The 9,931-nt window shown below is 40.6% G+C and overlaps 1 protein-coding gene across 1 annotated transcript in view; it reads right to left on the bottom strand.

The window, feature by feature from the left end:
* Positions 1 to 1,233: 1,233 nt before the first annotated feature.
* Positions 1,234 to 9,931, bottom strand: part of cacna1bb (calcium channel, voltage-dependent, N type, alpha 1B subunit, b) — a gene marked incomplete at its 3' end in the record, with an annotated part of 202,456 nt that continues 193,758 nt past the window's right edge. Inside the window, exons 47-50 of the mRNA XM_079835329.1 lie at positions 9,604 to 9,642; positions 7,773 to 8,028; positions 1,872 to 2,089; positions 1,234 to 1,782 (exon numbers count right to left, since the gene is read on the bottom strand). Coding sequence (XP_079691455.1) covers positions 1,234 to 1,782; positions 1,872 to 2,089; positions 7,773 to 8,028; positions 9,604 to 9,642 — 1,062 coding nt within the window. The remainder of the gene's footprint in view (positions 1,783 to 1,871; positions 2,090 to 7,772; positions 8,029 to 9,603; positions 9,643 to 9,931) is intronic.

Here is a 9,931-nt window from a genome sequence, read left to right as displayed (position 1 = left end):
TTTAGGCACTTGGTATCTTACCTCTCAAGAGTAAGAAAAGGATTAGACCTTATGTAATGTCCAGCTACACTCGGATCATTTACAAGGTACAAAATGGAACACTGTGAAAAGATATTCAATCTACTGCAGTCTGATAGAAAAGTGAGTTCAATTTGGCCTTTTTTCAGTAGGTGGGAGCAGACCGTCTATTCCACTCATGCTAGAGAAGGATGTAGAATTACAGCAGCAAGAAACCTAAGGCTGTGTGTCCACCAAAGAGTTTTTAGCCAGCTGAAATTGCCAGGCGCTTTTCTGAAAATGCCCAGTTGTGGGCGCTTGAGAGCGCTTTTTGGCGGTGCAGTGTTTAGCTGCTTACCTGGAAGACCCATTGAGAGCAAGAACGTTCCTCTGAGCATTATCTTTCATAGTAGTATTGTGGTAGTCCAGGGATGTCACCTGGCATAGACATGGATACTCTGAGACCATTGTTGTTCAGTCATTGTACAAGCAGAATGTGACGGTTGGTCGGTGTTGATATTTGTCCCGCCTCTCCTCCGCTGCGATTAGACGACTGAGTAAGAAGTGACATTGATGAGCGCTGCGTTTTATCCAAAGTTGAACATCAATGCCAATCGTGCAACGCTCAGTGTGGAATAAACGCTTCATGGAGCTTCCATTGCAAGCAACTGAACAAACATGCTAGCCTCAGAAAACAATTGGTGGACACAGAGCCAAAATCCCTAGAAATAACTTCTCAGTCATTGCGTCCTGTGCAAAGTGTCTAAACAACCTCTCAAACCACAACTAACTAACTAAACATCTCTCTTTTTCCACACAACTGATCAAGTGTTTCCATCATAGCTTGTATTTTTGGGCATCTTCCTCTCCGAGGTCTGAGGTCTTGATCACAGGCACAGCTGATGTGACCATCTCCCTGCATGTGACCCTTGTGGAATCAGCCCTAATTCAATTAAAAGCGTTGGGGAGTGTCACTTGAGGCTAAACTGTTCTGTTTGAAACCTACCAAGACCTCCGAACGCTTTCCATCTTGCCATTACTTTCGTAAACAGCGACAAGGACGTCTGCTTCTTTCTAAACAAGAGAAGAACACTTTTATAAAACCTTATGTGCTCAATCTGATGGTAAACGGGCAGAAAACAGTGTAAACTGTGGACATAACTCTTGTTTCCCCTCTAAAAATAGGCTCCTCATCTTAGGGCAAAGACGATAAAACGCATGCTAGATTGAATCATGCTAACACCAGTCATCTCTCTCAGTGTCCTGATAGCTTCCAGATGTTCTGCCGCTCGAACCGGGTGCTGAGTTCACACCGAGGGAGTAGTGATAGCCGTTAGGGACTCCGCTCTGGCTGCGCGAGAGCAGTGTGGAAGTGGGGGTCGCACCTGACAACGTGTGGGTGACAAAGGGTGCAGTCCTGGGGGAGCGACCCGCACCGTACGTGCTCAAGGCATCGTGGAAGTCGTCCGCTTCAGACAAGTGCGAGTCTTGCTGGAGAGGACCTAAGTTGGGGTCAGAGCTGATACGAGTGACAGGCACGGGCGATTGGCGGTGGGCGTTGCCGCTGAGTAGGGCATCGTGCTCTGACAGGCCACGACTAAGGCGAGTGGGGCAGGGCCCTGTAGACTGGGCAGTGTTGAGCTGAACCGGGGAGGAGTTGGCAGTCTTGTAGGCAACAGCAGGACGAGGGGTGAGGGGTGTCTGAGGGAGCTGTCTACGCCCACGGCAGGGAGTGCTGGTGCCTGAGGTATGAGCAACTGAACTTCCTTTAGCTGTGTTAATTCCCTGAAACACAACAGAGAGAAGAAAAAAAGTGTGAGCCTCTGCCAAACGGCATGTGTAGAAGCTAGCGTGACCCAGAGAAACCACCTGACCTGTTTAAGCCTGTTTGGGTCATGTGGTTCTCCTGGCGACGTGGACCGGCTAGGCCCGGCGGACACGCTATGGGCATATTCCTGGCTGCCATAGCGGTCGCACGAGTAGTATCGCTGCTGTCTTTCCACCGCTGAGGATGAATGATGCTTCCTCTCGTGGGAGCGGCCACGGTCACGCTCTCGCGCTCGTTCCCTAGGCAATGACTCGGTGTTTGGATCTGCTGTTGTACAAAAAAACATCACATATATTAACCAGCCATGTCCTATTTATAAATAATTAGAAAAACGTAATTATATATATATATATTAAATGACTTGCATACTACAATTTTTTTCAGATGGGATTTTATTTTTTTGAAAAACCTATGCTCCCAAACGCTGCATTTATTTGATCAAAAATACAGTGATATTGTGGACTATTACAATTCATGTAATGTTTTCAATTTTAAAATATTAAAAAATGTAATTTATTCTTGTGATGACGTTATATATTTATCGTTAATTGTAGTAGATGATAAACTAAATTACATTTATTTAATAAAAAAAAGAATGCATTTCTTCAGACAGTCTTTCAGTCTAATTTCACAAAATCATTTATCAAATAAATTCATGTATTATTTGTCTCTGCTTTAGTCCTCTCCCTCAATAAACAAGCATGTCCATATACTGAATAAAGACGTGTAAAATAATTTGCACAAATAATGCACAAAATTAAATTAAATCAAATGGGGGATACACACCAGACACAAAACACCATACGAGCTGGTGCTGGTGTGTGTGTGTGTGTCTCTGTATGTCTGCATGTGCGTGTCTCAGATCCGTTTGTTCTGAAAAATGTTCGCCCTATTTCTGCATTACCTTTTACCTCAAAGGTATTGGAAAAAAATTGTGTTTGTCCAGCTTCAGGTTTTTCTTAATCGCAATGGTATTTCTGATACATTTCAATCTGGTTTTAAGTCTGCCCACAGTACTGGATCTGCCCTCTTGAGAGTGTTAAATGACATGTATCTATCTACAGACACTGGTGACGCCGTGGTTCTCGTGCTTTTAGATCTATCAGCAGCTTTCGACACTGTTGAACACTCCACTCTGATATCTAGATTAGAGTCTTATGTGGGGCTTAAAGGAATCGTCCTTAAATGGTTCCAGTCTTATCTCTCCGACCGAAATTTTTTTGTCAAGTTAGGCAATTTTTCCTCATCTACTGCTCATCTAACCTGTGGTCTTCCTCAAGGTTCTATCCTGGTGCCTACTCTTTTTCCCCTGTACATGCTACCTTTGGGCTCCATTTTAAAGGGATAGTTCACCCAAAAATTAGCCCATAATTTACTCAACCTCAAGTCATCCTAGTTATATTACAAAAGTCAAGGCTAATCCAAGCATTAGAATTGGATTCATAGTTGCTCTTTGAAGTCTATAAAAAGTGCATCTGCCCATCAAATAACTGCTCCACACGGCTCTGGGGTGTTAATAAAGGGCTTTTGAAGCGAATCGATGTGTTTGTGTAAGAAAAATATCCATATTTAAAACTTTATAGAGTAAACTTTCGACCGACCGCCTTCCCTGTTCAATTTATGGAAAAATGGTTGAAAGTTCCCCTGCCGATCGAAAGACTAACGCGACCAGGTCCGCTCGTCATGACGTCACGTACGCATCTTGAGTTTCACTTTCAACATTCAACACTTTTCCATGGAATGCGGTCGGTCGAAAGTTTACATAATAAAGTTATAAATATGAATATTTTTCTTACACAAACGTGTCGATTCGCTTCAGAAGGCCTTATTAACACAGAGGAGCCGCGTGGAGCAAGTTATTTGACAGACAGATGCACTTTTTATGGACTTCAAAAACAGAGCAACAATGAATCATTGTTCTAATGCTTGGATTAGCCAGGACTTTAGTAATATAACTCCGATTTTATTTGTCTGAAAGAAGAATGTCATATACACCTAGGATGACTTGGGGGTGAGTAAATGATGGGCTAATTTTCATTTTTGGGTCAACTATCCATTTAAGACATCACGGAGTATCCTTTCATTGTTATGCAGATGATACCCAAATTTACTTACCAATTAAGAAAAATGATCCGTCTGCCTTTACATCCTTATCATCCTTATTAAGTTGCTTAGATGAGGTTAAATCTTGGCTAGCTCAAAATGTTCTGTCCTTAAATGAGAATAAAACTGAGGTTATCATTTTTGGGCCCACTGATAATTCTCAGGCCACCAGCCTTGATCTGAGTAGATTATCTGCGTTTAGATCTCCATGTGTACGGAACCTGGGCGTTCTGCTAGATGAGTCTTTAAAATTTGACGAACAAATCTCTTCTGTAATCGGCTCTAGTTTTCACCATATTCGTCTGTTGTCTAAAATCAAACCTTTCCTGAATCATAAAACTGCTTTTATCACCTCATGTTTAGACTACTGCAATTCACTCTACTGCGGTATTTCAATGTCTCAAATTTCTCGAGTTCAACTAGTTCAAAACGCTGCTGCTAGATTCCTTCATAACAGTCGTAAAAGCGCTCATATCACTCCAATTTTGAGGACCCTTCATTGGCTACCTGTTAAATTCAGAACTGATTTTAAAATCCTGCTATTTGTTTATAAATCTCTACATGATTTAGCCCCTACTTATTTATCTGAACTACTGCAACCTCATACTCCTTCCACAAGTTTGAGGTCCAGCAACCAGAACCTTCTTTTAATCCCACATTCCAGACTCAAACATAGCGGGGATAGAGCGTTTTCTGTGGTTGGGCCGCAGTTGTGGAATAATCTGCCTCTAGAAATTAGGTTCTTCCCCTTCCCCTTCCCTGACTACTTTTAAGTCTCTTCTAAAAACGCACTTGTTTTCCATAGCTTATAATTAATTCTCTTTTATAGTTTTTGTTGTATTTTTATGTTTTAATGTCTTTTTTTGTGACGTGCTGTCTTTGCATTTGAACATTGTAAGCCTACATTTTAAACAGGACACGCATTAGCTCAATAAATGTTAGCCAGTACATATTTATAGAAAACAGTTGACAATGAATAGACAGGAGTCCAATAATAGCAAAACGACTCACTTCTTCTAAAAAGAATATCAAGTATAATTTAGACGAATTCGACATGTAATGAGGGCTGTGTTAACAGTAAAACGTCCGTCATTTAACTAATTTTAAAAACACGGATGGATAATACAAAATGCTTTCTGACATTTTGACAGAAAAAAAAAACAAAACACAAGCAAGAACACAATTTAAACTTTCAATTTTCATTTTACAATTATCTTATGTCTGTGTGTTTGTGAGAGACAGCTCGCGCAGCACTGATACAACGGTACTTTTTAATCCATAAGTAACTAACGCGCTAGTTTTCATACAAAATAAATATGTAACATAATTAGGTACTTTAGTTATTATTAACACAATAACGTAACACATGCAGGCTACGTTGCTCAACACTGAAAATTAATAAATGTACACCTGTCGAACTTGTTCATGTTTTTCTATCCCGGTGGGGACTTCATCCTGAATGCACTCTGACTCATGGGGACTCATGTCACCGTGGGGACTTAAATTGAGGTCCCCACGAGGAAACAAGCTTATAAATCATACAGAATTTTTGTGATGGGTAGGTTTATGGGTAGGGTTAGTGTAATGGGATATAATATACAGTTTGTACAGTATAAAAACCATTACGTCTATGGAGAGTCCCCACAAAGATAGTAAACCAGACGTATGTGTGTGTGTGTGCGCGCATGTGTGAGCCCTGCTGTTTGGTTGTGATCTTTGATCTTTGTGCTGTTGTGAACTACAGAGGAACAAAAACATGTAGAGGAAGATGTATGTGGGTGTTTGTATGTGTTTGAAATCTGAGTACAAACACACCCAGTAAAAATGAGCTTTCAGTGGACTGATGTATTGCCCTGTTTCAACTCAGTCAAAGCTGCCTGATCTATTAGCAGCAGAGCCAGACTCCGGCTGAGAAACATGTTTACGTTCCAGTCTTTCTAAGAACAGAATAAGAGGAGCAGAAAAAGAAAGAGTAGGAGTCTTGTAGTAAAGAACTAAGGGGTGGTTCATTTTGTCATCCTGAGAGCGCTCTTCTCTTAACGAACCAAGAGCTGCTTTCTCTCGACAGTCACGCCACAAACCGGCCAAGAAACAAAAATCAGAAAGAATTCACAAGAACATTTTCTAGAAATGGTTTGTAAGCCCCACTCTCAGTCAAAGAGAGAGGTTGACAAAGTAAATCCTAGACCAAAGAGCTTTGGAGAGTAATAAAGAGTCTTTTCCTCGATAACCTGATCACTATAATCCTTAAAAGAATTTACATCACTGTGCTAAGCAAAAGAAGCTGGGATTTTCAACTAGTACTCTATTTTTCTTCATAATCCTTAAAGATTTTACAGACTTCTATAATGAAAATGTCAAACCTTATGTAAAGCTGGGTAACACTTTATTTTACAGTGTCTTTGTAATAAATGGTACATGTACTTACCATAGTAATAACAGTAAATTATGGATAATTACATGCAACCCTCAACAAAAACCTAATCCTAGTTATTTAATGTAGTTAATTAATGTTACTAAGTATTTAAAAATATAATTACATGGTTACAATGACACCCTAAAATAAAGTGTAACCTAAAACCGTAACATAATAAATAAATAAAAAAACACATAAAACGGCATAAAAACGCTCCTGGAACCAGCTACAAAAAAAATAATAATAATAATTTGTAAGACACTGATTAGCTAAACTCTGGCCCTCCAGGACCGAGTTTGGAGACCCCTGCTCTAGAGTGACCTCAGACCCCGCACATGACACATTAACGAACGCGAAAGCACAGAGGATAGAGCAAAACAAAACAGGTCACGGATTAGAAGTCTAAAATTAGAATTTTTAAAGAGAAATGTCGGAGCTGCTTCAGTTTGTTGCCCAGCCCTATTTGTTTGAACCGAGAGAGGCGTCTACTCTCACCTTATGCCATGCCTTATGTCCTACGTCATGCGTCGGGACAGAGATAACTCTTCCCATCTCGTGAACGGACATTAGCGGAAGCTAGTGTTTACAGTTATGTATATTTTTCTTACAAAAAAACGCATCTCTTCACTTCAGAAGGCCTTTATCAATCCTCCGGAGCCATATGAATTACTTTTAGGATGGCTCTTTTTTGGGCTTAAAAAAATGGTACCATTCACTCCCATTATAAAGCTTGGAAGAGCCAGGATATTTTTTATTAAACTCCGATTGTGTTTGGATGAAAGATGTGGGGAAAAAAAAGTAATAATCTGTGTCCCAAATGACGCACTTTACACTATGCACTTATACAATATGTACTCAACCGTGTATGAACTTTACATGGCTATTTTGTCATTCAACATCGGAATCTGGTAGTGCCTCACCCTCCACTACGTAATTAAAGCTGCGACAGTTGAGTGCACGAAGTGTCCAACATTCCACACTTTTAATTTAGTGCATCATCCGGGTATTTAAAGTGCACTTTTTCTTTTTGGAATTTTCAGTGTGAACACCCTACTTACACTATTCATACTTAAAACCTTATAGAATAGTGCATAAGTATACGAATTGGGACGCACCTATATACACCTACGATGGCTAGAAGGTGAGTAAATTATGGGATAATTTTCATTTTTGGGTGAACTAACCCTTTAATATTATATTATATTATATAGGGGTCTTATTTGTGAATATTGTGTTAGACAGAGGAGGGCCTTTGAGTCAAAAAGGTTGAGATCTACTGTTCTACAGTACGTGGTGCTTACTTCAGGTGCTTACCAAAATCAGACCACCTCAAGTCTCTAGGATATTCTTGTACTGTATGATATTCCCTATTTTCTTTTACATGGATATGCTGAGAGCATAAAAGAATGAGAGGAAAATCAAGCCCACCTGTGGGCGGTGGCTGCTCCTCGCTGATTGCTCGATCCAGTGATTTGTGCTTCTTGTCTTTGCGCCGCTGGCAGCGGTGATGATGATGGTGATGATGATGATGGGCTCGCTCCCTCTCTCTCTCCTGAGCGAGGGTCTGGCCTGAGGCCATCTGGGGCCTCTCCAGGTCATATTCGCTCAGAATGACTTCTCGCACGCCTCTCTGAGGAGTCAATGAGGACGTAGACCGCCGCATGGGACTCACGTCTGCGATAGGCTGTGTGGCAGAAATAAAGCGAGTCAAAGAAAGACGAAGAAAGGAGAGGACACACATATCTAGCACACTACTAGAATGACAAGAGTTTCAGACCACTAGACCTGTCACAACAGATGCACAACACCAGCTGAGCATGAAAACACACTTCCACTGAAGAGCGCCATTCAGGCTGCTCCTGCGGACCCACGCACGCATCGAGGAACAGCGGAACACTGTTACGGTCGATGCAAACACTCTGAAGTGTTCAAGAAACACTTGAATCGACTCTTATACACACAGACTGGACGGCTGGAATAGTTGCTGCATGAACTATCCACAGCCAAGCAGCGGTCACTGATCAACGAAGAGTCCGTGATGCTTTTCTTGGATGCATCTTGCTGTTTATCTCTACATAATCTATGTTTGCAGTGTGCATGTGCATTTGCAGTCTCAAAAAGATATTAATTAAATGTTAAATTGGCCTAAAAGTTACTTTAGGCCAGACTCTTTAGAGAATCCATGACCACTGCTTGATGACTGGAATTTCTATTTTTGTAGTCTTCTACAAACACTCACTAGTGCCGCCCAGTGGCATAAGATTTCAGAAACTCTAAGAAGCAGTGCATCCCCTCTTCACATAGCTTGAAAAGACCTGCATATTGTTTCGAATTGACTAGCTGCATAAACCGTATGAATCAATCCACAGAGTATAGAATATGGGGTTTTCATTAGTTGACTGTAAAATTATATTAGACGCACCCCCCTCCCCTCCAATCCAACTACTGTTCAAAAGCTCGGGTCAGTAATATTTTATTTTTTTAAAGAAATTAATACGATTCTGCAAGGACAAATTATGATCAAAAGAGAGAGTAAAAACATTTATAATACTACAAAAAACATTACGTTTTCCAAACAAATATTAACCAGCAATATTAATCAACATTGATAAGAAATTTTTCATGAGCACCAAATCAGCATATTAGAAATATTTCTGAAGGATCATGTGACACTGATCTTAATAGCTGCTGAAAATTCAGTTTTGCCATAACAGGTAAACATTATATTTATAGACCAATCAGGCATAACATTCCTAATATTGTTTGGTCCCCTTTTTGCTGCCAAAACAGCCCTGACCCGTTTTTTATCAAATAAATGCAGCCTTAGTGAGCATAGGAGAGTTTACTGACACCAATATTTTGAACAGTAGTGTATGAGATTATAATACATTTATTCGGCTGGAAGACATGTGAAGAGAAGACTGCACTAATACAAAATCAAAATGATACACAACCCACTAAATGAAACACACTCATACTTACAGTTAGCACCTCACAACATCCAAGATAAAATAAGTATTGCATTTTATTCTTTGCTTTTCATATAGCTGTATATGTCTTTTGTAGTAGTGCATGTTAGTTTTGTGTTTACCTCACCAGGCTATGAAGTGTGCCTGTTAATTGTTTATTGGCCTACTAAAAGAGTGTGGACTCTAAAAGAGCTGGAATGGACAAAGCACACACAAGCCAACATAGAAATGGAGTGGGAGAGAAAGAGAAAGAAAGAGAGAGCGATTGCAGGTGGAACACTTGTACATACTGCTAGATACGTTCCGGCGGTGTGGCGTAAGTGGCTCCGCTGTTGGACGGGAAGAGGAAGAGGACACATAGGTGAGGAGAGCAGGGCACACAGCTGTGGCATTCATGGACACAGCAACAGAGTGAGACAGGAGGAAAAAGATCAGGAGAGAGGGACAGAGTAAAGACTGGATGATGCTCATGAAAACATATGGTCAGAAAACAGGTGCCTAAAAAGTAGGGATTGTGGAGAGATTGTTTGTGTTGAAATAAAAGGTGGAGGAAAAGAGAATTGAGTGAGTTTGATGTTGTAAAGACAGGTGGAGAGAAAGAAGAGATAGACAAGACAG

The sequence above is a fragment of the Gobio gobio genome (assembly GCF_949357685.1).
Source record: "Gobio gobio genome assembly, chromosome: 14".
NCBI classification, from domain to species: domain Eukaryota; kingdom Metazoa; phylum Chordata; class Actinopteri; order Cypriniformes; family Gobionidae; genus Gobio; species Gobio gobio.
The sequence above is the reverse complement of the archived record's forward strand: the minus strand, read 5'-3'. Positions and strand labels throughout refer to the sequence as shown.